At 46.7% G+C, this 26,748-nt stretch overlaps 2 protein-coding genes across 6 annotated transcripts in view; one reads left to right on the top strand and one right to left on the bottom strand.

The window, feature by feature from the left end:
- Window positions 1-8,317, top strand: part of Pdxdc1 (pyridoxal dependent decarboxylase domain containing 1) — a 58,668-nt gene extending 50,351 nt beyond the window's left edge. For all 3 annotated transcript variants that reach the window (XM_038328628.1, XM_038328629.1, XM_038328627.1), the window contains 7 exons: window positions 2,615-2,786; window positions 3,513-3,631; window positions 3,918-4,039; window positions 4,893-4,985; window positions 5,072-5,168; window positions 6,237-6,341; window positions 6,777-8,317. In XM_038328628.1, coding sequence (XP_038184556.1) covers window positions 2,615-2,786; window positions 3,513-3,631; window positions 3,918-4,039; window positions 4,893-4,985; window positions 5,072-5,168; window positions 6,237-6,341; window positions 6,777-7,030 — 962 coding nt within the window. In that variant the 3' untranslated portion in view covers window positions 7,031-8,317. The remainder of the gene's footprint in view (window positions 1-2,614; window positions 2,787-3,512; window positions 3,632-3,917; window positions 4,040-4,892; window positions 4,986-5,071; window positions 5,169-6,236; window positions 6,342-6,776) is intronic.
- On the bottom strand, window positions 6,046-23,465 carry Ntan1 (N-terminal asparagine amidase). Of its 3 annotated transcripts, none has more exons than XM_038328630.2 (10): window positions 23,330-23,465; window positions 18,753-18,855; window positions 18,612-18,677; window positions 17,702-17,810; window positions 15,798-15,871; window positions 13,570-13,623; window positions 13,130-13,183; window positions 12,305-12,402; window positions 9,860-9,973; window positions 8,807-9,112 (listed from the first exon to the last, which is right to left on the bottom strand). In XM_038328630.2, exons 1-10 carry the CDS (start codon window positions 23,408-23,410, stop codon window positions 8,933-8,935), a joined length of 933 nt encoding a protein of 310 aa, XP_038184558.1. In that variant the 5' UTR covers window positions 23,411-23,465; the 3' UTR covers window positions 8,807-8,932. The 3 variants fall into 3 exon arrangements, with proteins under 3 accessions (XP_038184561.1, XP_038184558.1, XP_038184560.1); XM_038328632.2 differs by having other exon boundaries at window positions 18,834-18,855; window positions 23,330-23,458; XM_038328633.1 differs by lacking the exons at window positions 8,807-9,112; window positions 9,860-9,973 and adding an exon at window positions 6,046-6,545.
- Window positions 23,466-26,748: the final 3,283 nt, after the last annotated feature.

Here is a 26,748-nt window from a genome sequence, read left to right as displayed (position 1 = left end):
TTGGGAGGCAAAGGCAGGTGGATCTCTGAGTTCAAGGCCAGCCTGGTCTACAGAGTGAATGCCAGGCCAAGCCTCCAGGGCTGTCTCAGTTACACAGAGAAACCCTGTCGGGGGGGGGGGGCGGTTGGGGGGGAGCAAAAGAAGAAAGAAATGTATAAGGCAAATTGTAGGGAAGGGGCACAGTTTCCATACCTTCTCCTGGCATGTCATCCCTCAGAATCCTCCGTGTAGTCAGCCCTCCGGAAGTTTTTAGTGTATTCACACATGTATGTATGAATACACTGGGGATGTCAGTGGAAACCTCCAGTTGTCCTGGGGACTCTTAATAGAGTAGGACCACTGTTTTAAACATTGCAGAAGCAGCTGCAAGGTTTTGCAGCTAAAGCTGAGTCAGGAAGCCTCTTCCAAATGAGAGTGCTTGCTTGCCTATAGCAAGCAGAGCAGACCTGAGAAATTGCTACCAAGAAACCATGCGTAATACTGTCATTTTGTTCTAGAATTACTTTTCAAGCTGCCTCAAGCTTTATGTGGCTGCAGTTGTCCACACATTGGTGCCATTCTATAACATGAGGGCCTGCTTTTCACCCTGGCCGCCCGGCTAGCTTAGCCCCAAAATAATCACACAGAAACTTTATTTACTAAAACATTGCTTGGCCCATTATTCTTATCTATGTTAGCCACATGGCTCAGTACCTTTTTCAGTGGGGTATGTCACATCCTGCTTCTTTGGTGTCTGGACAGGACTGGAGAGAAAGCTTTCTTCCCAGAATTTTCCTGTTCTCATTGCCCCGCCTCTACTTCCTGCCTGGCTACTGGCCAATCAGTGTTTATTTAAAACATAATTAACAGAATACAGAATTGTCCCGCACCAACCAATCCTTATTTTATTCTAGAATCAGGGTCTTACTGATTCTCCTTCCTCAGTCTCCTGAGCACTGAGGCTGTAGGCATGAGCCACATGAGCCACCACACCTATCTCTTTTGGGTTTTGGTTTTGGTTTTTGGTTTTCCGAGACAGAGCCTCTCTGCATAGCCATGGCTGTCTTGGAACTTGTTCTGTAGACCAGGCTGGCCTCAGACTCAGAGGTCCACCTGCCTCTGCATCTCAAGTGTTGGAATTAAAGGCGTGCTTCACCACCTCCCAACCACTGCACCTTTCTTATGTGATAACTTCAAAAAGCTGGGGTTAGTGAGATAGTTTAAAAAATGGTTATGCTTGTTATAATGACTTAAAATAATTTTAAGAAAGTTTTTGGTAGTTTTTCATGAGATATTCAACAAAGAAACTTTTCCAAGCTCATCAAAATAAGAAAATTTACCCTGTCAAGAAAAGGCCATTTCAGAGCTTGCTGATGGCCTGAACCCCAGCTGTGAAGACAGTGCGGGAGGGTGGCAGAGAGCACCTGGGCAGCACCTGTGAGCCCGGAGGAGGGAAGGTAAACTGCCAAGATTCCCTCACCTCTTAACGCTGATTGACATGACTCAGTGGATCTCATGTGGTGCTGATATTGTCTCCCTGCCTTCTTTCCTGATGTCTCAGAAACAAAACCACCAAAACATTCCCTTCCACTAATATTTTCATATAAATCAAGAACCTGCCTTCTTGTTTAGCCCATGACAGGTATGTGTAGCCTGAGGCAGGCCTGTGAGGACATGGTGTCTAGATGGAGAGTTCATCTGTGCACTGAATCTACCAAGTAGCTGTGTCCCCTGTTATTTGTTCATTTATTATTTATGTTTATTGTATGGAAAGGGCACATGCATGTGGAAGTCAGAGGACTCCTGGCCCTTGGTTCTCCCCTACTACCCATGTACATCCTGGGGATCAAGCTTAGGTTGCTAGGCTTGGTGATAAGCACCTTTACCACTGAACCCTATCAGCCTGATTTTTAAAATTTGTTTATATGTATGGTATATGTGTCTTGTGCATGTGGAAGCTAGAAGTTGGCATGGTGCCTTTTATCTCTGTCCACTTTATATTTTTAGGACAGCCTCTTGCTTAAACTTGGAAGCTCACTGAACTGACTAGTGAGCTCTAGGGGTCCTCTAGTCTGTACTTCCCCAGTGCTGTGGCTACAGGTGTCTACGATGACACCAGCTTTTTGTGTTTATGATCCACAAGGATCATGCTGTACATGGGAACTATTCTCCCAGCCCCAAGTGTGTTAGTTTTTGTCATCTGATTCTTCTATAGTTACATGGAATAACTTAAAAAAAAATTAGGTCAGGCATAGTAGCTCATGCCCATAATTCCAACATTTGGAAGTTGAGGTAAGAGGACTCCCATGAGTTAAAGGCCAGCCTCAACTATAGGATGAGTCCCTGTCTCAAAAAAACAAAATAATAATCCCAGCACTCGGGAAGCAGAGGTAGGCAGATCCCTGTAAATCCAAGGCCAGCCTAATCTGGTCTACAGACCGAGTTCCAGGACAATCAGGAACAGTAAGTAAGTAAGTAAGTAAGTAAGTAAGTAAGTAAGTAAGTAAGTAAATTCTGCTAATACTGATCTGGTCTTTGACCTTGTTAGTCGTAAGAGAGTCTCCCTTTCATGTACCCACCTATCCCACCGCCAAGTCCTGTAAGCATTTCTCAAACATTCTGTGGGTGTTTTCAGTGTTAGGAACTCAAGGAGAGGATGTGGATCAACTCGTCACCTGCATCCAAAGCAAACTTCCAGTCCTGACATGTACACTACAGCTACGAGAAGAGTTCAGGCAGGAAGTAGAGGGGACACCAGGCCTCCTGTATGTTGATGATCCCAACTGGCCTGGAATCGGGGTTGTCAGGTAATGATTTGGCTTGCTACATGATGTGACGTGAAGGACGACTTTGTCAAGACAAGTGGGTCCTGATGCTTATGTATATATCCAGGTGGGATTAGAGTATATTTGTTAAGGATTCACCGAGATGTGCTGGGGCATTTAAAAAAGCCTAATGTAGACAGTCAGGGGTTACTATGTACCATCTATCTGCCTGTGCTAATTTACAAGTGCCCACGGCAGACACATAGTGGACAGATGGTTACTCTATGGGATATACAGAGCTTAGCAGGATAAGCCTGGTTCACTGGAAGAGAGCTGTACTGGCCTCACAATCTTCTGGGATACTTCCTAGTTCTCATTTTCTTCTTTTTCCTTTTAAATAAAAGACCCCCCCAGACTCTTTATTTTACTGAACCACAAACTGGGGCTTACAACATTATTCAAAGATGACTCCAGAGCTGGGTGGTGGTGGCTCATGCCTTTAATCCAGCCGGGAGGCAGAGGCAGGCGGATCTCTGGGAGTTTGAGGCCAGCCTGGTCTACAAGAGCTAGTTCCAGGACAGGCACTAAAACTACAGAGAAACCTTGTCTCGAAAAAACCAAAAAAAAAAAAAAAAAAAAAAAATAGGAAGGAAGGAAGGAAAGAAGACTCCAGATCTGTGCTCGACTCTGGGGATTCACACTGCACCCACAGTCCTATCTGAAGAGAAGCTCCATCTTAAATGCGTTACTGTGCTCTGGTGTTTTTAGGTATGAGCATGTCAATGATGATAACAGCAGTTTGAGATCTGATCCAGAGGGGGAGAAAATACACACTGGACTTCTGAAAAAGTTAAATGAACTGGAATCTGACCTCATATTTAAAATGGGTAAGAACAACTTTTCTAAATTGCTGAGAACTTTAAGAAGACCATGTCCGACGGGTTTAAGGAAGATATTTGCATTGCCGCAGAGGGAAGGAGCTCTGGTTTAGGATCAACTAGAGGCAGAGGGTCTCTCATAGTAGGGTCTCCCTTCCTCTGCCAGCTCTCCAGCCTTCCTTTCCTTTGTCAGCAGCATCTTCCTCTTCCTGGGAGGAAGTCCCCTTTGCTGTCATCTCATAGTCAGGACAAACCTGAGGACTTGGAAGCCAGCCTTGCCTGTTTCTTCCCCCAGGCCCTGAGTACAAAAGCACGAAGAGCTGCATTTACATTGGCATGGCGAGTGATGATGTGGATATTTCTGAACTAGTGGAGACCATTGCAGTTACAGCCCGGGAAATTGAGGAAAACTCAAGGGTCTGTAAGACGAATCAGTGTTTCATGTTTTTTCTAAAGCTTGTGATACAACACTGGGGAATGTCTGTTTATTTCATTCTTTCCTGGATGTGAGCTAGGTCTTGTGCCAGACATCAGGAGTGCTAAGTGGCCTTGACACAGTTGCTGTCCCAGTGACCTCACCAGGTAGTGTGAAGGAAGAGCCATGTACAACCAAGCAGTATAGCAAATGTTGTGGCTTAGGGCAGCTGAGCTTTTGGGGACTTGCTCACATTTGCAGTACACTGAGGTGAGACTTACTAAAAGGAGCTGGATCCTAAGGATACCAACATAGGTGTTCCTGATAAGGACCACACCACCAGAAACAGACCTTCCTCTGTTGGTCTGGTAGCATGGGAGACAAAGTTGCAGGGCTAGAGGTCAGACTCCCATCCACCCTTGCATGAGAGCAGAGATGCATGTGCTGTAGTTCATTTTGGGGTAGAGAGGGGATGAAGAGGTTTGAAAAAAGGCCAAGGAGCTGGCTGTGTTCACTGTTGGTTAGACTTTGGGTTTTTCCCAGGCTTGGCTATTACTTCTGACTTTCTGTCAACATTAAACAGTGCTTGCTTTTCATTGATAAAACATTTAGAATGTAACTAGTTATTTCTCTTCTCTGGCAAATGAGGCCAGACAACGAATTTCTGTCTGCTTGTGCCTGCATGAGCTTTCATCTTCTGTTTAATTTTCTATTTAACTTTGCTCAAGTTTTTTAGTGCAGAATTGCATCTACTGATATACTTGTGGGGAAATGTCACCAATGCTGTTGGTTGTGTGAGTAGTTCTAGTCTTGGGCAAGAAGCTTAGACAAACAGTATCTTCTTTGGTTTTGCAGCTTCTAGAGAACATGACAGAAGTCGTTCGGAAGGGAATTCAGGAGGCTCAGGTTCAACTACAGAAGGCAAATGAGGAACGACTTCTGGAAGAGGTAGGGTTAGGGTTGAAGTTTTCCAGGCTGGGATCCTGGCAGAGCACGCTCAGCAGGTTCTCCTAAACAAGGCTTGTGTTTTGCAGGGAGTGTTGCGGCAGATCCCTGTAGTAGGGTCCGTCCTGAATTGGTTTTCTCCCGTTCAAGCTTCACAAAAGGGAAGAAGTTTTAACTTAACAGCAGGTAGGACTTCCAACTGCTCTATGCTTATATCTGTTATTTTTAAGTTTTGACCAGATGCATTTATCTCCTAGTACACTTCATACTTTTATATCTCCCTGGATTCTCTGCCATTCATCTCCCCCCGTCCCTGCTGAAACAGTGAGAAAGCAGCCACTCCACAGCATGCACATTGCTCTTCCTTGGAAAAGGGACATGCCTATCCAACTGGCCCACATCTGGGGACAGTGCACCATGGACACTGGCATAAGGACTATTGTTTCCTGTAGTCCTCCTGAGTACTTTGTATAGGACATGGCTCTTTCTGAGAGGGGACCCTAAAGGCTGTAGCACACAGTATTTTAAACCAGTGACTGGCAATGTTGCCAACTTGTTGGGAGATACTAGCGGCAGTGAATTCTTTCCTATCCTATCAAAGAAATACTCCTGGGGACTGGAAAGATGATGACTCAGTGGTTAAGAGCACTGACTGCTCTTCCAGAAGTCCTGAATTTACTTGCCAGCACCCACGTGGTGATTCACAACCATCTATAATGATATGTGGTGCCCTTTTTTGGCCTGCAGGCACACATGCAGATAGAGCACTGTATACGTAATAAATAAATAAAATCTTTAAAATATATGTAAAAAAGAAAAGAGAAATACTCCCAAAATTTTGATGTTCCTCCTTTTGTTCCTTCTCTAAATTCTCATGATAGCAAAGGTATCACTAGAGTTTCCTATTATGGGTGGCAGAAGGATGTAATCCTAGCATTAGGAGGATGAAGCTAGCGGATTAGGGTTTTCTGAGACTTTGTCTCAAAACATCACGAACAAGGAACATTTTATATCTGACCTCAGCCTTTAATGCGAGCATCTTCTCATTGCTAAAGTGCATTTAGCAACTGAGTGAGGGTCCCAGCACACTGCACACACTAATGGAGCTGAAGAGCCTGGGGAGAGACGTGAGCAACTGCAGGGTGGGTTTGCTCCAGTTCAGTCAGTGGGAAGCCGAGTGGCTGGTTGAGCTGGTTAAGACACCTCAGGATAGCTGTGCCTGGAGCTTCTGCCATTCCTTTCTTTTCCTGACAGGCTCTCTGGAATCCACAGAATACACATACGTCCACAAAGTACAAGGTACAGGAGTGACACCGCCTCCAACACCTTCAGGCACTCAAAGCAAACAGAGACTTCCAGGTGGGTTAAACCGCTCCACAGTTCACCTTCACTAACAGAAGGAAACCAGTTCTATTCCACTTCGGGAATAGACTCATATATGCTGATGAGGCTCCTTATTTGCTGTTCCTTATGTTCCTTTCTGTAATCCAAAATTCCATTCCCTTCGCTGAAGCAACAATTCAGGCACCTGAGATTTAGCTCCAAAGAAATGTCTCCATGGCCCTGCAAAGGCAAGCATTACTTTAACCCGGGTATTCACTCCTGTCAGGGGCACCACAGGAGCACTGGCCTGGGGAGCACTTGGTGTTACCGTGTTCTGTAGTTCCTGCCTCACCTCTAAGGTGCAAACCAAAATTCCAGCATTCCTGCCAAATCAGTGACCCTGCAGGACCACAGCACCTTTGTCTGTGGATGTCTCCACCAGTCTCATCGTGGTTCATCTTGTCTCTCTAGGCCAGAAACCTTTTAAAAGGGCTCTGAGAGGCTCGGATGCTGTGAGTGAGACCAGCTCAGTCAGCCACATCGAAGACCTCGAAAAGGTGGACCAGCTGTGCGGTGGGCTAGAGCACAGCAGCCCAGAGGCCCACTGCCCTGAGCAGGTCCCCACAGCCCCTGCCCACACGGCCAGACAGACCGAGACCTTGCAGAACAAGGCCCAGCATCCAGAAGATGACCCACAGGTAGAGGGGCTGGAGCGCTTAAGATAAACCTCAGTAATACTAGGCTTGTGCCTGTATTGACTGTTTCAGGGAAGATGAAGTTTTATTGAAAATGTGAACTGTGCCACATGCTAATATGATAGAAATTTCTGTCGTTTGTGCTAAACTGGGAGTTTTGCACAGAAACAGGCTGGAAAACCAGGCTTTATGGGGGGGCAATTATTTTATGTGTAAATAGAACCAACAACTGACTATTTTGGCCTGCCCAACCCTTTCTTCATATACTATAAACACGTTGTACAGAGAGAACATGTGGATTTCAAGCACCTTCCACTGGAAACACTGCTCTCTCTCTAGGCTGCATAGGTCTCTCCAGGTTCTCTCCATGCTTCAGTCTTACTAGGTCTGTAGTTCAGGCAGGCTGTGGGAGACATCTGCCTCACTGGTTGGCATCAGGAAATGGGTTTCGGTAGGACCTGCAGCCTCTGAGGGATGGTGTACACATGCGCTGTAGCGCTAGAACTGTCCCTGCTGCACCTCTTCTTTATACATTCTTGTCAACAAATGTAAGGACTCATCTGTTAATAGTAACTAACTGTAAGATCTCTTCCTGACCATATTTAAGTATATTTTAAACACTGGTAATGCCTTTAAGTTGGCGCCCAGCATGCCCTGTGCTTGGGTCTACTTAGGACAGAAAGCCCAATGGAGAGCACCAGGAAGAGCCTCCTGTCGTCTGCTGTGCAGCACGGTAGAGGCTGCAACAAGAAAGCCTTTGACCTGCTTTTCATGGTCGGCTGCAGCTTCTCTTCTACTCACCCTGGGCCCAGCTCCGGAAAGAACCAGAGAAGTTGCCTCTTCCAGGCTAACAAGCCTGGTAGAACTCGCCACCCAATTCTCGTTCCTTTCTATTCCCCCAGTACTGCATCACCAGCAGTACCCTAAGATGCCCACCCGTGCCTTGTTAGTCCCTAAAGTCAAACAATGGAAGATACTAAGATGGTGGGCCGGTGAACTGTAGTGTTGGAAGCCTTAGTTATACCACATTAAGCCTATAATTACACTGATTTGATGTGATTTTTGACAGTTGCCACTTATCAAAATGCAATCTTTCCATTTTTTTTGGGTGCAAATGATTAAATATAGTCTTCCCTGTTTATTTGATGCAATGAAGTATAGCAGGTGACATGGGGGAGGGGTAAATTATCACCTTTAACAGATTGATTTTTAAATGTTTTTATACATTTGGAAATTGTTACCTGGTTTTGCTGCAACAGAATTTTACCTTGAGACACTATCTGATGCTGGCTTAAATAAAGGCTCTTGAGATTACTACTTGTGAGCTCAGTGTAAACTTTACTTTTCATCAAGTAACAGAACAGTTCTTAAAAAGTAACCTCCATAACTCTAATTGGGCATCTCAGTAGCATCACATGTAAAAAGTTTCTCTCATTTTGTGGGATTCAGATGGAATGTGGCACCCCACGAGCTTGTCTCAAAATCACACTGAAGGTGGGAAGCACGCTCAGCAGCTGTCTGTTTCTGAGCCTTTCATCTTGCCTAGCACTGGTAAATTTTGCTAGGAAGTTCCTTTTCCCTTTTCTTCTTTTTTTTTAACAAGACTGGTTTCTTTGGTAGTTTTTGCTGTCTGTCCTGGAGCTTATTATGTGAAACGGGAAGCCCTTGAACTCAAGGTTTAAAGGCACCTGCCACCACACACTGATTGGGTTTTTCCTGACCAACCTGTCTCTCAATGCAAGGCCAATGGTTTCTCCTTTGTTCCTCACTTTGTAGTGAAGCAAAAAATCATCTAAAACAAATGCCTTTGCCAAAATAAGATTTTATTTTGAAAGACAGTAAGCAAGGAAGAAGTAAAACTGCACAGGCGTAGATTCCAAACCATCAATGATCTGCTGAGCCAAAAAGTTGTGTTCTTTGGTAACTCTGCTGTTAGCTCCCCGGAGAGGAGATCTTTTCCCATAAACCATCTTCATTTTTTTTGTAGAGGAGAGCTTTATTTCCAGGAAACAGTATATTTGCTGGAGATGGGAATTTTTTTAAAAACATCAAGGTAGATCTAATATGTTCAACAAAGTGGGGGGGCTCGGCCAAAGGAGAAGTAGAAAGGTTCTGAAAAGACAAGACAGTGGGCATGAGAGGGGCCAGGCTACGTGCCTCCCCCACTGGATGACAATGTCAGTGATGTGGGAGGGTCTTCTGTTTGTGCTGATTTCATTCGTTAATAAAGAAACTGCCTTGGCCCATTTAATAGGCCAGCCCTTAGGTGGGTGGAGTAGAAGAAAGTGAGGTAGATGGCTCAGACAATTGCCCTGCCTCTCCTCTCCTCTCTGGGACAGTCACCATGAAGCCAGTCACCATGAAGCCAGCCACCAGGTCAGATGTGCTGAATCTTTCCCGGTAAGACACCACTCGTGGTGTTACACAGATTATTAGATATGGGTTAGTTAAGATGTGAGTAAGAGGCTGAAACTAATGGGCCAGGCAGTGTTTAAATGAATACAATTTGTGTGTTGTTATTTCAGGTTTTAAGCTAGCCAGGCGGCCAGGAGCCGGGCGGGAATGCAGCCCGCAGCTCCTCACTACATGTCAGAGTAGCTTTGGGCTACAGACACATTAACAGGCTGGTCTGAGTGTCAGCACTTCTGTACATCTGTTGAGTTACACACGTTTTATTGCTTACTACTTCGCCTGTACAAACATCTGCCAGGACAGTACTAATCCCCCACTGCCATAAATTTTAGTCTGTCAATGGCAATCTGAAGAAGCAGCTGTTCGCTGGTCTAAACCTTTTTTTTCTTACAGATGGGGAAACCAGGGTCCAGAGATTTAAGATTTAGCCAACCTGTAAATTCTCACCTCTAGTATTTGCTTGTCATCTTGCTGCAACCAGAAATCCACATGTGGAAATGGCGTCCAGGAATACGGGCCTATTCGAAGTTGTTCTGTCTTTGCATCATAAATGCTAATCATCTAAAAGAACCATTTCCATGACAGGCTGTAAGGACACTGCCCTACCACTGCTATAGTCTAGTTCCAAGTCTGTCCCCTTAGCTGATAAACTGCAAATGTTGACCTCCCGTAATAACAAAGCTGCCACCACCGAATGCCTGTCTTGTGTTTGGTCTATGTTTTGACAGTAAGCCTACAAGAAGACAGTATGCTGCCCTTCTAAGGGAAGAGGATGGTGAGAAAGGTCCCAGGTCACACGTCCAGTGAGCATCAGCAGTGCCTCAAAGACAGGCAGGTCTGACTAATGCCTGTACTCCCCATGGCTACACAAAAACCACACCTCCTTACTCCTACCCCAAGCAGCTATTCATGCAACATAAACAAGCTCACAATGTCTGGTGCCCAGGTATGACAGCTCACACCTGCCATTCAACACTCAGGAGGCTGAGGCAGGAAGATCAGCCTGTATGACAGTGTGACCTTGTCTTACAAAAAGCATAAAAGAAAGGTTTGGGGTTTTTTGGTTTCATTTTTTTGTTTGTTTTCTGAGACAGGATCTGGTTTGGTAGACCCTGCTGGCCTCAAACTCTGAGAGATCTGCCTGCCTTAAAAGTATAAGCACCATACCTCACCCTTTTTTGTTTTTGAGAGGGTCTCATGTAGCCCACGCTGGCCTTGAACTCAATACATAGCCAAGAATGCTTGAGCTCCTCATCTTGTTACTGCACCTTACAATGTGGGGTAACAGGGATGTGTGCACCACCACAACTGGCTCTGTAGAAACTGATTTACCAACAGACCCATTCCTTGAACTCCTGAATTATGCCAGCGGTAATTTTCAGCTTTGAGAGGGTACTCAAGCTGAAATATAGTCTACTGAATACCAAAAGGAATCCTACAGTAAGTTGTAGGCCAGCTTGGGCTGCAATGGAACCCTGTCTTAGAAAAGAAAAACCACCAAGCTGGTCATAGTAGTTGATGGAGGTTGATGCAGGAGACCCGCCACAAGTTCCAAGATACCCTAGGCTACATACACAGCAAGACCATATCAAACAAAATTAGGACTCCAGAAAATGGTGAAAGACTGGGAGAAACAGATCTCTTAACTCCACACATCTTACTGAGAAGTTAGTATTGCACAAACAAGCAGGCTTGCGGCGGTTGGGGTGCTGGCACATATGTGAGGCTAGAGGTCCATGCCTGTGTCTTCCATTGCTTCTGCCAACTAAGACAGGGTCTTCCACTAGAGCTGAAGCTACAGACTCAGCACACCCTAACAATCAGTCTTCTGTCTCCCCAGCAGTAGGCCTGGAAGCACAAGCAGCACACCCAGCTTATGTCGGTGCTGTGGATCATGCTTAGACAGCAAGCACTCATACTGAGCCATCTCCCCAGATCCTGTTTGGCATCTTTTTAAAAAGCTACATAAGCCCAGGCTGGCCTGTACCTCACAGTAATCCACCTGTCTCCGAGTGTTTGGATTAAAACAGGCTCACACTGGGAATTTTACGTTCTTCTACCTGTTCCTCAAATGGATGAATAACTCTTTTAAATTCATGTTTTAAGCTGGGTAGCAGTGGCGCAAACCTTTAATCCCAGCACTCGGGAGGCAGAGGCAGAGGCAGGCGGATCTCTGTGAGTTTGAGGCCAGCCTGGTCTACAGAGCTAGTTCCAGGACTGGCTCCAAAGCAACACAGAGAAACCCTGTCTCAAAAAACAACAAACAAGAAATTAATGATTTAATTAATTAAAAACATACTAGAGACCTGGACAAAGTTGTATACTTGTGCAATCCCAGCTCTGGGAAATGTTGAGGCTATAAAAAGAGCCTAGGCTAGGAGTGCTGCTCAGCAGCATAGCACGGTTGCATATGCCTCTGTTCCATCCTCGGCACTACCAAAAAATAAGGAAACATACAGTACAGTGAGGAAATTAAACATTGGAGCTGGGTAGGGGTCCGAGACAAGGTTTCTCCATGTAGACCTGGCTCTCCTGGAACTCAGTTTGTAGAGTGACTTGCCAGACTACTCTCTGATGACTAGGTCCAAAGTGTGGATGAGACATGATTCTGTCAATCCCCCCGCCCCCACTCCTCTCTATGGGAAGGTTAATGGGAAGAGGTCTTGCTTTGTCCATAGATTCCAGCTCTTACTACCACCTCCGACTTTCAGGCAGAAATCTAGTAACTGGCACTTAGAACCTAACCTTGATCCTTATTCCTCTAACCCATGAGGAAGTGGACTGAATACTGAATTCTGGTAAGGAGATAGCCCCAACTTTCCAACATTCTAAAAACTCGAGTCCTTTGGTGTTCCCTCTTTACCCACCCCACAAAGATGGGCTCCCACTCACCGGGCCTCCTGCTAAAGCTCTTGCAGCACGAAGCTGCTCCTCTGGGCCACGATCTTGAAAGGAAGCTCTGTAAATCTCTGCAGTTTTAATGTTGACAGCTGCAAGGGAGAGGGAGTGACTCTAAACTAGCAATAGACTTCACATTTCTATCACTATACATAAGAACCAGAAACAGAAAAGAATGGGATCTGAAGAAAAAGACTGAGGTGCTGACAGCCTCTGTAGCAACACAGGAAGACCAGCCCCAGAGACGGGACCCTCAGGGAGTGTGGTTTCAAAGCTTTACACAAACACTGGTGTAAGGCTGGTGGACTTCCATCTTATTTTTACAGCTATGCAAAGTGACAGAATAAAGAAGTGCCTGTGCCCCCCCTCACCCACTCAGCTAAACACCATGGGCACACCAGAAGCCCTCTGCAATTTGTCAGCCTCAGGACTGGTGGGGCTGACTTCCTTTAGTTCAACCGTCTTTATTCTGAATCAAAACCTTACTTCATTCCCATACAAAGATCCAAATACCCCATACTACCCTCCACCCCCATGAGCACTTGCTAGAGAAAAGCGTGCCTGACTACCCACCCATGTGACACTAGGCTGCAGGAGTAGGTGTGGGGTGGTCATAACCTATGCTGCACAGTTTCTCCACACATTAACAACCTTACAGCTAAGGGTCAGTTAAGTCAGGCCCCTTGCCTAACTTGTCACAGTAAAAATAGATAGGAGCAAGGACCCAGCCCACTAGCAGTGGTACAGACGGAATGATTGCCACTCAGACCTTTAGCCCACATGGAAACCATGTAGCCATCTAATACAAACACTACTTACCGATGCCATAAATGATCGGAAAGTGGTTTTCATTTTCTTCCCGGTCATTTAATTCTAAGAAATGAAGGAAAGTGAGAGCACTAAACAGTTGTTCTTGTCCATGTGAAGGAAAAACCTCAGTACAGAGCCCCACGTGGGCCACTAGCAGGCCCTGCCTCTGCCACACAAGGACAGCTCTTCAGCACACTCCCTTCCCAAGAGCACAGAGAAACCTCTGACAGCCTAGAAAGCAGACATCAGAGCCTTTGTAGAAGCAGCATGAGCATCTACTAGCTGGGTGGGCCCTGGTGTTGAAAAGTGATAAGGAGTGGTGGGGACAAGTCATCCAGAGCTGACAGTCTCCTTAGAGTGTCTTCTACAATTCTACACTGATGGGGGCTGTAGTAAGGGTACAGACAAAACCTTCCTGAGCCCATATGGGTGAAAGCAGCAGAACTCACCTGTCACACATAATGTCACTAAGTGAATGTCATCATCTTGCTTGTCAAATTCACCTACAATTAGAATTTCAAAATTGATGTAAAAAAAAAAAGTGCCCAAAAATGAGTAACGGATGTGAATATGATCAAAATACATTACATATATACACAAAAATGTCCTATTAGGGATGGGGCTGTAGTTCCACTGATACTATAATTGCCTAGCATGCTCTAGCATACTCGAGGCTATGAGTTCAAGCCCTAGCACTACAGAAACTGGCACGGTGGCACGTTCAAGTTCAAGGCTAGTCTGTGCTACATGAGATCGTGTCTCAAAAAAGGTGGTGGTGGGGGGGAGTTGAAGATAGAGATTAGGTCAGCAAGAAGGCTCAATCTGTAGAGGCACTTGTAACCTGAGTTCAATCCCTGGGACCCACATGTAGGAGAGAAAACCCATTCCTATGGTACACATGTGCCGAGTGCCCACATGCACATAGGTAAACCGTTGTTATGTGTGATTAATATAGGCTAATGTGAAAAGCCTCGCATGGTTTAAAACATTTACTCTGCTCTTGCAGAAGACTTGGGTTCAGGTCCCAGCACCCACATCAGGTAGAGTCCTAAGAGAAGACCAACTCCTCTTGAGTCTATTAGAACAAAAGGAATATTTGTGTGTATAAATGTTTTTCCTACATTGTATGTGTGCCATATGAATGGTGGTTACAGGATCCCTTGGAACTGGTATTAGAGACAGTTGTGAGCCACCATGTGGCTGCTGGGAACTGAACCTGGGTCCTCTGGAAAAACAGCCAGTGCCGTTAACCACTGAGCTATCTCTCCAGCCATCAGAGCAAAAGCTTTGTGAATGCTTTTAGACAAGGGAACAGAAGAGAGCAGGTTCTGAATGCCCATCCCTCCACTGTAGATGAGTGCACAGCTGAGCTCATAACAGACAACGATGCTCGTCCCAGACCTGGTTCAGTAGGTAACAACTTCTAGAAACTTTCTAACTCTTCTCAGAACACTAGGTATTTATTCCCTGATGTCAGAACTGCTGGAATACAGATCTTTAAATCAAAATCTCTGTGCAAGGTTTTTTTTTTATTTACATACTTGTGTGTACGCGTGCATGCCTTGCCATGAATCACATGGGAAGATCAGAGGACAGCATACAAGAATTAGATTTCTCCTTCCATCATGTGGGTCCCAAACAATAAACTCTGATCATGCGTGGTGTGAAGAGTCTTTACCCAGTGAGCCATAGTGTCAGCCTTTCTGCAACCTTAGATGACTTTCTTACAATGGATCCTAAGACGGGTAGTTACTGAGTCAAAGGATGTGAACCTTTAAAGGGCTTACGCCACAGTGCAGTTTCCTTGCTGAGGCTGCTCCAGTGCAGGTCTAGCGTTAGCAGACACCTATTTCACAATTACTGTACACCACGTCTGTCTCTTCTTATTTACTAGGAAAGATTAGCAGTGCTACTTTTCATCTTCTGAAGATTACGAATACTTCTGTACAGCTGTGCAGCTCAGGTTGTATACTCCTAGCATTCACCAACTGCTATTTTAAAAGAGCATCTTTGACACGTTTGTAGTTCTCTCACTCAGCTGAGATACAATGATCATGAGGCCACAGCCAGCCTGGGCTTCAACAACATCACCCTGTCAAAATGGGGGGAGTTTGGACAGGCAGTGGTGGCTCATGTCTTTAGTCCCTGCACTTGGGAGGCAGAGACTTTGAAAGTTCAAGGCCAGCCTTGTATACATAGTGAGTTCTAGAACAGGCTTCAAAAGCTACACAGAGAAACCCCGTCTCAAAAACCAAAAAAGAAGGAAAAAAATGAGGGGAGATCTTGTCCTTATCCCACCAGCACCTGGGAATTTAGATCCATGATACACTCTGTATGATCTATACAGTCCATCCACATGGCTGTGTCTTCAGTATAGACAGATTTTCAGTGTGTATCCCAGGCTGGTTTTAGACTCATGATCTTCCTGCCTCTGCTTCATCTGATTGCTAGAGAGCTTTTTTACGTTCCAGTTATTTATGTATTTATTTATTTTGAGGCAGGGTTTCTCTGTGTAGCTTTGGCTGTTCCATAACCATAGACCAGGCTGGCTTCAAACTCACAGAGATCTGTTTGCCTCTGCCTCCCAAGTGCTGGGATTAAAGATGTGCGCTACCACCGCCTGGCACCTTTTTTAATTTTTAAACCAGACAAAACTAGGAGGGGGTGGCAAACTTACTAAGAAGCTGATGAGTAAGTTTCTGTGACAGCTGCCTGTCATCACTGAAGCCTCCCACAAGGTGCACTTCCAGCCTGCCAAGAGAGTGATCAGAGTTAGACATGACATGACTGTATGTGGGTTTCATGGATATTTAGTTCCTGGCTACCATGAACGTCCACAGCATGCTTCTGGGTCTTTTCTACAGCATATAATGAAAATACCTGTGGGCACAATGGGGTGCGTATGAGGCTTCCAAGGCCAGTAGCAAGGCTCTGAGGACCCCGCCCAGGGTCATCAGTGCAGTGTCACCTGGCCACCCACACAGAACACTCTAGAACTTCTCAACACCTGCACCTAAAAGGATCTGGGCTTTGAGGCTGGAAAGGGACAGAAACCCCACTAATTGAGAGCTTGGGGTGCTCTCATCCCACCACACCTAGGAATCACAGCATGGTATCTTTACCATATACACAGGATCCATCTGGGAAGTTTCCATGCTGAAGCCCCTCCCTACAACAGTCATATGCACATGCACACAGCAGGGCTGTGACAGGTCCAAACTTTGCTTCACCCCATGTTTTCCTTGCTTGTCTTCCTCCACTCCAATAACCATGGGAGCATGTGGTGTACTTTACACCTCTGAACGAGCCTGTGCAGGGAGTGGTGTCTGACATGTGGTGTGCTCACACCTCTGAACAAGCCTGTGCAGAGTGTGGTGTCTGACAAGGCCTGGATGGCCTCACCAGAAATGTCAGAGCAGGAAGGGCTGGGAGCACTGTAGCTTTGCCACCACTCCGTCAGGCTGCCCTGATTTCCAAAACGACTGTGGTCTGTACACAGACCAGGAATAACTAAACACTGTGTTCTGAGGGCTGTGTGAGTAGTCTGGGCTACGAAAACAGGAAATGGCGATTTCACAGCTACATGAGTCAAAGCCTATGAAGCCAGCCAGCCTGTGACACAGACCCAAGCCAAGAGAGTTACGTTTTACAAAAAGGGCTCAGTGCTAATGCACACTCTTAGCATACACAAGGCCCAGGGTTCAATTCCTAGTGTACACGTGCAACACACAGAGTTTAAATCTGGTTTATTTTTTGAGAAAAGGTTGGCCTAGAATTCACTATGTAGACCAGACTGGCCTCAAACTAAGAGATCCTCTCTGTCTCCCTCTACCTCCCACTACTAGAATTAAAGGTGGGTACATATCTCACCCCTCACTTTTTAAAACTTACCTATTGAACAAATAAAGCTAACTAGTAAGTGTCCCTGAGAGTCTAAGCACCTCTATGTGACTGTACTAGTTCCTTCAAAGGCTGCCAAGAAAATGAGAGCCAGTGTAATAAGAACAGAGCAAGTGACACCAGGCCTGGGTCAAGGCCAGAACTTAACTAGCTGTGTGGCTCTGGTACATGACCACGTGTCACGGACGCAGTAACAATAAAATGCTGAGGTGCAGCCAGCCTGGACTGGTTCTTACCCTACACTCATGCTCAAACTCTTGGCTGCTGAGGTGTGGGGCATGGTCACTGCCAACCCTGCCTCCTCCTTCCCTGCTTCAGACCGTAGAACAAGTGGCTGCTCACAAAAACACAGAAGAAATTAATATTAATAATATTAATATAACAAATTAATATCTAAGATTCGAAGATCCCAACTTTACACAAGTTCAAAGTCAAAGTCCATTTAAAAGTCAACACAGAAGCCTGACATGTCTCATCCTCTAATCTGAGCACTAGGGAGTCTGAGGCAAGAAGATCATAACTTTGAAGCCAGACTAGACAATGAGCCCTGTTCAACAAAACGTCCAGTACTGGCTTGTCCCTCCATTATTCCATCCAGCCTAGTGTGGACACCACCCATGCTCAAGGTGCACAAGCACAGGACACCCCGGCAATGTCCACAGGACAGCAGTATGGACTCACCTTCCACACTGAGCATACTCAGAAAAGGATTTTATAGAGCTCATTATCAAGGGGACTTCGGCTTTGGTGTCAGTTCCATCACAGTGTGTGAGGCAGGTCGCCCCATTACCTGGAGAACAAGAGAAAAGTGAGTTAGTCCTTATATTCCAGGAGGCAGGCTATGCAGACCACCTCATCTTTAGACCCTGTAAGACAATGGGAAGGGCCATGCTGCCCAGCCAACCCATCTGACCAGGGCATCAGGGAGACACATGCAGACAAGAAAGACATGACTTCAAGTTCTTTTTTCTTTCTTTTTTTAAAAAAAGAAAACAGCCGGGCGGTGGTGACGCACACCTTTAATCCCAGCACTTGAGAGGCAGAAGCAGGCGGATCTCTGAGTTCGAGGCCAGCCTGGTCTACAAGAGCTAGTTCCAGGACAGGCTCCAAAGCTACAGAGAAGCCCTGTCTCGAAAAAAAAAAAAAAAAAAAAAAAAAAAAAAAAAAAAAAAAAAAAAAGAAAGAAAAAAAAAAGGAAAGAAAAAAGATAACAAACTATCTTTTTTTCATTATACAATACCAATCCAAGTTCCCACTCCCCTTCTCCCATTCCTCCACTTACCCCCCATCCATTGCTCAGAGAAGGTAAGGCACATTGCTCTGGGGAAGATCCGAGGCCCTCCCTACTATATCTAGGCTAAGCAAGGTATCCATCCAAAGAGAATAGGTTCCCAAAAAGCTGGTACAAGCAAAGTAGGGATAAATCCTGGTACCACTGCCACTGGCCCTCAGTCTGTCTGCCCCAGCCATGCAACTGAATGACTTCAAATTCTACACCAGGAAACTCAAACTGAAAAAAAAAAAAAAAATCAGTGGTCCCACATGGTTCGGATAATTTAAGAAAGGGTTTTCTTCATCTCTGTCATCATACCTGTATGCCTCAGGACCACAATGTGACAAGTAGTGGCATCATCAGAACCCAGAATGGTGATGGAGCCTGTTCCAAAAAGAAATAACATAAAATAGCCAGTAGACTTTGGAATAAGGCCCAACACACTGCTTCCTAACCTACCATCCTTTGGGGAGGTCACTGCAAGCTCTCTTTGCTGAACATACAGAAGGCCCTGGGGTCCCACTTGTTGAACAGACTGACCTCTGAGAAGTCTGGCTCTTTCCTGTTTAATTGAAACAGAATAAAATAGTTGTGTGAATTAGTGAGGCTTGAACAGGAGATGGAAAGAGCCAATGTTTACTCAGAAGTGGGAAGCAGGCTGGCATCTCTGAACTGTGCTGCATTGGCCATTGAAGACTGGTGGAGAAAGGCAGCAGGAACATTCCCCCTGAATAGGAGCGACATATGACATAAGATCCCAGTGCCTGTGAGAGACACCCAATCCTTCACCATGGTTCTTCAAGAATCTGAGACTTGACCTTTGAGACAGAGTAGTTCAGGCTGCCCTTAAACTGTCCTCCTACCTCATGTGTGCACCACTACCACTGTAGACTGTAAGAAAGTCGGGGGACAAGAACACTGACTGACTGGTCTTCGGGAACCCTGGTTCAATTCCCAGAACCCACAGGGCAGCTCACACCTGTCTGGTAACTCCTGTTCAGGGGATCTGACACCCTCACACAGGCATACCTGCAGGCAAAATACCAGTGTAAATAAAATATAAGTCATTAAAAAGTATAAAAAAAGCAGAGGCAGGAGTTCACGCACACAGTCCCAACACTGGCAGCGTAAGCCAGCTCTGGCTAGAGTGAGGCTGTCTCAAAGACAAAGAAACACAAGAAACGAAAGCAAAGGCGACCGACCAGAGGCACTGCCACAGGGCATTCATCACACTGTGCATGAGAGAACGAAGGATGCAGACACCATGCAGTGCCCGTGAGGGTGAAGCGTGCCTGTGTGAGAGCTGTGCATGTGAACACATCTGAAGCCGGAGGTCTGTCATGCGCCTTCCTGGTACTCTAAACCCTGTTTTTAATTTCATTTTATTTCACATGTGTGTGTGGTGCCATACATGCAGTGGGCACCCGGCAACCCTTGGTAGTTAGCTTCCCTTCCACCATGTGATTCCAGAGCTTGGACTTGGGTCATCAGGCCTGGCAGCATCTCAACGGCCCACCTTAATGTTCCGAGACAGAGTTTCTCATTGAACCCAAACTTACGATTTTACCTAGACTGGCTGGCCACCCAGCACTTGGGATCCACCCCTCAACACGGGGGTTAAGTACCCTAAACCTTTTTCTAGAAGTTTTGGGGTCCATGTTCAAGTCTTTGTGCTTCCCGAGCAGACACTTCATCCGCTGGGCCAAGCTTCCCGTTCTACACTTCCTAAAGTAACTTCCCAGTTGTCTCGGCGTCTCATATTTTTTTGGTATTTAATTCATGTGCACTCAGTTCCTTAACAAACTTTCCCAAGGCCTAGTAAATGGCACTACTTTCTTTGCCGGTGGTCAGCAAACTTTTCTCTTAGAATGACTAGGTGACAAGCCCACAGGTCTCTGCCAATGTGTAGTGAAAAAAGCCCCGAGGTACACACAGATATGGCTCCTCCAATAAAATGATAGGAGACACGCAAGTCTGAATTCATGTAATCTGCTGTTATAAAATATTATTATTCCAACCACCTAAAGACCCCAGGGCTAGGGGCATCTCAGAAGCAGGCATGTCTAGCATGTGTAAAGCCCTGGGCTCCACCCCATAACAACAGCAGACACTAAGGAACACTGCACTGGGCCACTCAAGATTACTCACTATTGTCTACCCTGAAACATACTGTCCTGCCTCGGCCTCCTGAACACTAGCACCTACAGGGGTGCCCCTTGTTGCAAGAGGCTGCTGTACTGAATGACACAACATCCAAAGAGAGGGGAAGAAAGCAGGGCCCCAGTCTTGACTTCTGTCTAAGCATGGGACCTGCTACGGTCAGTCTTAGTCACTGTTCTGTTGCTGTGAAGAGACACCATGCCAGTGCAACTCTTATTTAAAAGAAAAGAAAAGGAAAAAAAAGTCTTTGAGGCCTTGCTTACAGTTTTAGAGGGGTGGTTTATATCAGGACACCAACAGACATGGTGCTGGAGCAGCAGATGGGAGCTTTACATCCTGATCAGGCAGAGAGAGAGAGACACTGGGTCTGGCCCAGGCTTTTGGAACATCAAAGTTCATCCCCAGTGACAAACCTCCTCCAATAAGGATATGTCTAATCCTTCCCAAATAGTTCTACTAAGTAGCGGGCAAGCATCAAACATACAAGCCTGTGGGGGCCATTCTCATCAAACCACCATATTGTGTGCCTGATCTTTGCAGCCCTCAATCTACAAAATAAAAGCAAAGGCATTCATCTTGTCGGGAACAGTGTGGGGCCAGTTCCACTGTGGCTGGCCACTAGGTGCCTGAAACCAGACAACACTGAACCCAGATGTGCTGGTGAGTAAATGTGGAGGAGGTTAGCAGTGGCAGTATGGGATTGCCCTGGCAGCATCTCTGATGGCATGTGTCTCACAATTCTTATTCACACACCTGTGACGCCAGCCTGGAAGGCCACAAAGATCATGAGTTGGTGATCAGCCTGAGCTACAGTGAGACTTTCTTTCAAAATAGAAAGTGGGGAGGAGGGACATGACAGCATCAGTTAGTGTTCTGAAATTTTCCTTTTAAAATGTTCAGACTGGTTGCCTAAGGAAGCACAGCTGCAGAAAGGTGTGGTGGGATGCTAATCAGGGTTCTACAGCTGGTGCTGTGTGTTCACACAGGAACCGGGAACGGAGGAGCTCTGTGAGTTCAAGGCCAGCCTGGTATACAGAACAAGTTCCAGGACAGTTAGGGCCACACAGAGAAACCCTATCTCAAAAACCAAGAAAAAAAATAACAATATATGGCATGCTTTCAATCAGAAAGTGTATTATGATGGGCACATTGGATGACACCTTGAGTTACCACAGTAGAGCTGAAGCAGGAGGCCTCAGGCATTCAAGGTCAGCACGGACCCAGACCAACTGCAAGGCCAGCCTGTCTGTCTGTCTGTCTTTAAAAAAAAGGTGGGGGGGGTGCTACAGAGATGTCAGTAGTTACAATTGTTTGCTAAGAATCTACCAAAGATTAGGTGCCAGCACTCACAAGGCAGGATTCCCACACGTGCCTGTAACCCCGGCTCTGTGGTGGGTGGAGATGAGAGAATCAATGACCGCATATTCAGGGAGATCCCTGCCTCAAAGGAACTGCACTGAACGAGGAGGAATCACGTGTGATTGTGCACACCTTTAATTCCAGCATTTGGGTGGCAGGCCATACAGTGAGCTCCAGCCAGGGCTACTACCCTGTCTCAAACCTTTTTTAACAGTGTATCACAGCAAAGAAAGAAAAGCAAGCAAGCCAGTGAGTTTGTGACCAGCCTGGTCTACATATCAAGCTCCAGGAGAGTCAGAGGTATATAAAGAGCCCCTGTCCCCAAAACAACAAAAAACACTTGTAAGGAAGTCACCAAAACCATGAGAAGAATGGCTGTGAATAAGGAAACAATTTTCAACTTCCCTCTCCAGAGCACACACTATCCTAAAGAAAGTGAACCACTAGGGATGCAGGTCACACGCCAGCCTTCTCCCCCACAGGGGCCTCCCTGCCACCCCTTCTCCCTAGACAGACCAAAATCCTGCCTCCAGAGGTTTCCACCTCACCTCATCTTTGCCTTCTCATGTGCTGTCGTGGCCACTAAAACTAGACGTTTCAAGCAGAGATGGAAGACAGTCCCCTGAATCCTTGAGGTGGATTAAACTTTTCTTTGATGAGCCACAGTAAGGAAAGGGCACAGTGCCTAGCCCGATTTGCAGGATGGCTGTCCTGGAATTCAAGCTAACAGCCAGTCTCCTTGCCCCATAGTTCTCAGGGGTCATTCTGCCCATTCATTTACCCAACAAATATTTTGTAAGCACACTGCCATCTGCCTTCAGGAAGCGTTTGCTTCAGGAAGCAATCCAGGGGAAAACAGCAATTAAGCAGACAAGACCACAGATCCCATAGCTGATCAGAGGAAAACTTCTAGAATGCCTTCCCTAACCCCCACACTCCTGGGCTTCACCTCTCAGTGAAAGTGGACATCTTTCAAGGCAATAACTGGGCCTTTAAAAGAATTCTTTGATTAGGAAACACCCCCCCCCCCCGTCCTCTCCGAGACCGCACTAAGTGAGATCCGACAACTAGCATGTGGGATACTTGGTCACCACTGCCTTCAAGGAGCGCTCTTTCAGAAGTTCCCGCAAGGAAGAAGACAAAAGCCCACCCACCCATCAGGGCGCGGTCCTCGCCGAACTAGCAACTTCCCAGCGAAACCCTTACTTCTGGCTAAAAATAACAAGGCGCCCCAAACCGCAAGGGACGGGAATGGGCTCGCAGAGGGCTGGGCACTCCGCCCGCATCTGTCCGCAGCCGGGCTGTATAAGGCCGGGAGCCGCTCAAGCGCCTCAATCTGCGGATCCCGCCGAGGGTAGACGAGGCCCCGGTCCCGGCGCGCCGGGCGCGTACTGTGCGACCTTGGGCAAGTCACCTAACCTCTCTGGGCCTCGTCTCAGTCGATCCCTTGTGAAAGCACGTCGGGGGCCGGGCTGCGGAGATCCCACCTGCCCGCAGGCCCGGGCAATCCCGCTCACCTCCAGCAGCGGGTGCGCTCGAACCAGTTCCGCAGCAGACCGCGGCAGCCGCACTCGACGCCCGTCCACCAGCAGCGGCATCGCCTAGGCCGCCGCCAGCCTCGGCGGCTGCCGCCCGCCCCGCCTCGCGTCATGCCACGCCCATCGCGGGCGCCGCGCCCCCGCACACCGCGGAGACTGCCGGGACGAGGGATCGAGGAAAAGCCTATGGGCTGCAAGGCGTCACGGGAGATGTAGTCCAAACTGTGAGTACGTTGTCGGAGCTCTTTCTAGCCGCATCTTTCGGAGCCGACGGGAGCTTTTTGTCACCCAGCCCTGACTCCCTCTTTGGGACGTGTTGATTCTCAAAAGTGTGTTCAATTAGCCAACGTCCACCTACTTCAGCTGCCAGACAGCGCAAAAGTCGCCGGGAGCGCGTGGATTGCGGCCCAGCAGGCACCGCGGTAGGTGCCCCGGAAAAGAAGGTGCGGCAGAAAGAGGGCCGCCCTGGCGCTTGGAGCAGAAATCCCACCTCTGTGTTCCCTTATCGCCCTTCACCGCCCTAGCAGAAAAGCTAGGACCCTGACGTGGCCGCAGACGGTGCCACTTGTCTTTAAACGATAGGTCTAAATTTAAACCCTGTGTGACTCCAAGCCAATGCTATCACCCTAACATATTCTCAGATAGGGCTGTAAATAATACAAGTAAAGTAATTCTGGCTAAGACAGGGTTTTGATCCTGCTATGTTGTCTCCCTCAGCCTGCATTCCCAGAATTAAATATAATTACATATGTAGGGTAATAGAGCCTGCCAAACACACACACACACACACACTCACTTTAGACCTGAATCCAGAGCCAAATCTGCCCCACCAACTAAGCAGAAAAAAACAACCAATCCGGAAGCAGGAAAACGAACCAACCCCTTGAGCCAATCTGAGTTTGAGGGACTGAAATCTGACCAATTCCCACCCTAAAATCTTCACCCTGGAAAAACTCTGCCTCTAAGAAGAGTTATAAGAGTATATAAGCCCTGTGCCTGTTTAGTTGGGAGCTGCCTTTTTCCATCCTGACAGTCACTCCCCTGGATTCCTCCTTCCCAATAAATCTCTTGAATTAAGTTTGGGTAGGACCTTCTTTCGCTGAAATACATTTCTTCACTGGGGAAAGAAACTCTCCCCTGCCGAGGCATTGAGCAAACCTTTCCCCAGAGCGGGACTGTAAGCTGTTGCATTTACAGTGACTTTGTGGTGTTCGTTGGCTCCAGACCGCCAGGATCCCTTTCTATCCTAGCTGCAATGCTTACATTTGATACTGAGACTTGGACTTTCTAAGAGGCCTTGAAGACAGGTTAGTTCTATGTCCTTGCCCAGGGGCAGACTTAGCAGAGCCTAACACTGAAGCAATGCCTTAGTTTCTGGTGACCCGACTCTACTCCCTGGGTTGTAGTTAGCAATCAATCCTAATTCTTTTTTTTTTTAATATTTATTTATTATGTATACAATATTCTGTCTGTGTGTATGCCTGCACGCCAGAAGAGGGCACCAGACCCCATTACAGATGGTTGTGAGCCACCATGTGGTTGCTGGGAATCGAACTCAGGACCTTTGGAAGAGCAGGCAATGCTCTTAACCTCTGAGCCATCTCTCCAGCCCCAGCAGCTGTGTTCTTTTGGTCAACATTGTCTGCCTGATTTAGCTCTCGGCTGACCTTAGCCTTTCCCCCTGCAAATAGTACATCTAATGCTGTACTTCTTAATAGAATGCTTGGCATCAGCTTCTGGAAGAACTCCCGGGGTCCCAGCTATTACTGCTTCTGTTTATTTTCTGTTTCTCATCCCTGGGCCTCCCACTCAACTGCTTGCTGTGTCTAAGGTGCTTATTCCTGCTGCTTTGGGTCAACCCATCATTAGCTGGACTTTAGTTTCATTCTGTGGTCTGACCAAGACGTTAAAACTCTGAAATCTCTCCTGGAACAAGTTCCCCTTCTGGCTGGTGTCTTTTCCTCCTTCCAGCATGAAATTCTTGGAGAAATTCCCATTTCTTTGGGATCCATTGTTTCAGAGGTCTGTTAATTTGAAATTGGAGTTTATAGTTGTTCAACATGAAGTCAAGGTAGGAACTTGAGGCTGTGGGAACCTCATAGCACCCAGAACCTCCTGCCTAGGGATGGTACTGCCACTGAGAGCTGGGCCCTGCTACATCAACCATTAATCAAGAAAATGCCCTATAGGCTTGCCTACAGGTCATCTGACAGAGGGATTTTCTCAACAGAGGTTCCTCTTCCCAGATGACTCAAACTTGTGTCAATTCTAAGTCTGTATAGAAAACCAACCAGGACATCTAAGGTCCTAGTGACAACCCTAAGCATGATTCCATAAAGTTTACTCTGGGGAATGAATCAGATTTTGGGGACTCCTTACAGCACTAGGTGACTAGCTGCGTCTGGAAGGCCTCTACTCAGCAGGACTAGGAAGCCTCCTCCCTAGTCCTCCCAGGTCTAACTATCCTGATGCCCCTGTGGAGCTGCACACGAGTCAAAGGGCTCTTTATCTCACCACCATTCCACCTCTGTGGCTGAAGGCAAACAGTCCACAGCCCAGCTAGGATTCTTCGGTGTGGGGCTCAGCTGAACTTCCCATGATGGCAACCGTGTGGCCCCTGGGACAGCCAATCACAGCACAGGTTTCCTCTAAAACTCAGCAGGCCTGCAAGTCACTGCATAACCAAGGTTAATCTTTTTTTTTTTTTTTTTTTTTTTTTAGATTTATTAAGTACATTGGAGTTGCGCCTGCATGTATCTGTGTGAGAGTGCCAGATCCCCTGGAACTGGAGTTACAGTTGTGAGTCGCCATGTGGGTGCTTTGGAAAAGCAGCCAGTGCCTTTAACCACTGAGCCATTTCTCCAGCCCCCTCCCCCAGGTTACTCCTGAATTCATGATAGTCCTGTTTTAGCCTCACAAGTACTAAGATTAAGTTTTTTATTATTATTATTACGATTTATGTGAGTACAAGGGCACAAAAAAAGCACGGTCAGATCCCTGAAGCATTACAGGCAGCTGATGTGGGTGTTGTCAGCAGAACTTGTCTTCTGCTAAAGGAGCATGTACTCTGTCGACACAGCTACCTCCAGCCCAATTATAGTTTGAATTACATAGTGTTATATAAACCCAAAGGCAGGAATTGGAAGGTTTCCTGAATAATGAAGTTAAGTGCTTATGGGTAGAATAGTGCTAAACTGAATTTTGGTCTCCATAAATGTTTTTTTTTTTTTTTTTTTTCTTCTCCCCGAGACAGGGTTTCTCTGTGTTCCTTTGGAGCCTGTCCTGGAACTAGCTCTTCACAGAGATCCGCCTGCCTATGCCTCGAGTGCTGGGATTAAAGGCCTGTGCCATCACCGCCCGGCAAATGTATGTAATTTTAAAACCTGGATATGGGGGGC

The sequence above is a fragment of the Arvicola amphibius genome, chromosome 4 (genome assembly GCF_903992535.2).
Source record: "Arvicola amphibius chromosome 4, mArvAmp1.2, whole genome shotgun sequence".
Taxonomy (NCBI): Eukaryota; Metazoa; Chordata; class Mammalia; order Rodentia; family Cricetidae; genus Arvicola; species Arvicola amphibius.
The sequence above is the reverse complement of the archived record's forward strand: the minus strand, read 5'-3'. Positions and strand labels throughout refer to the sequence as shown.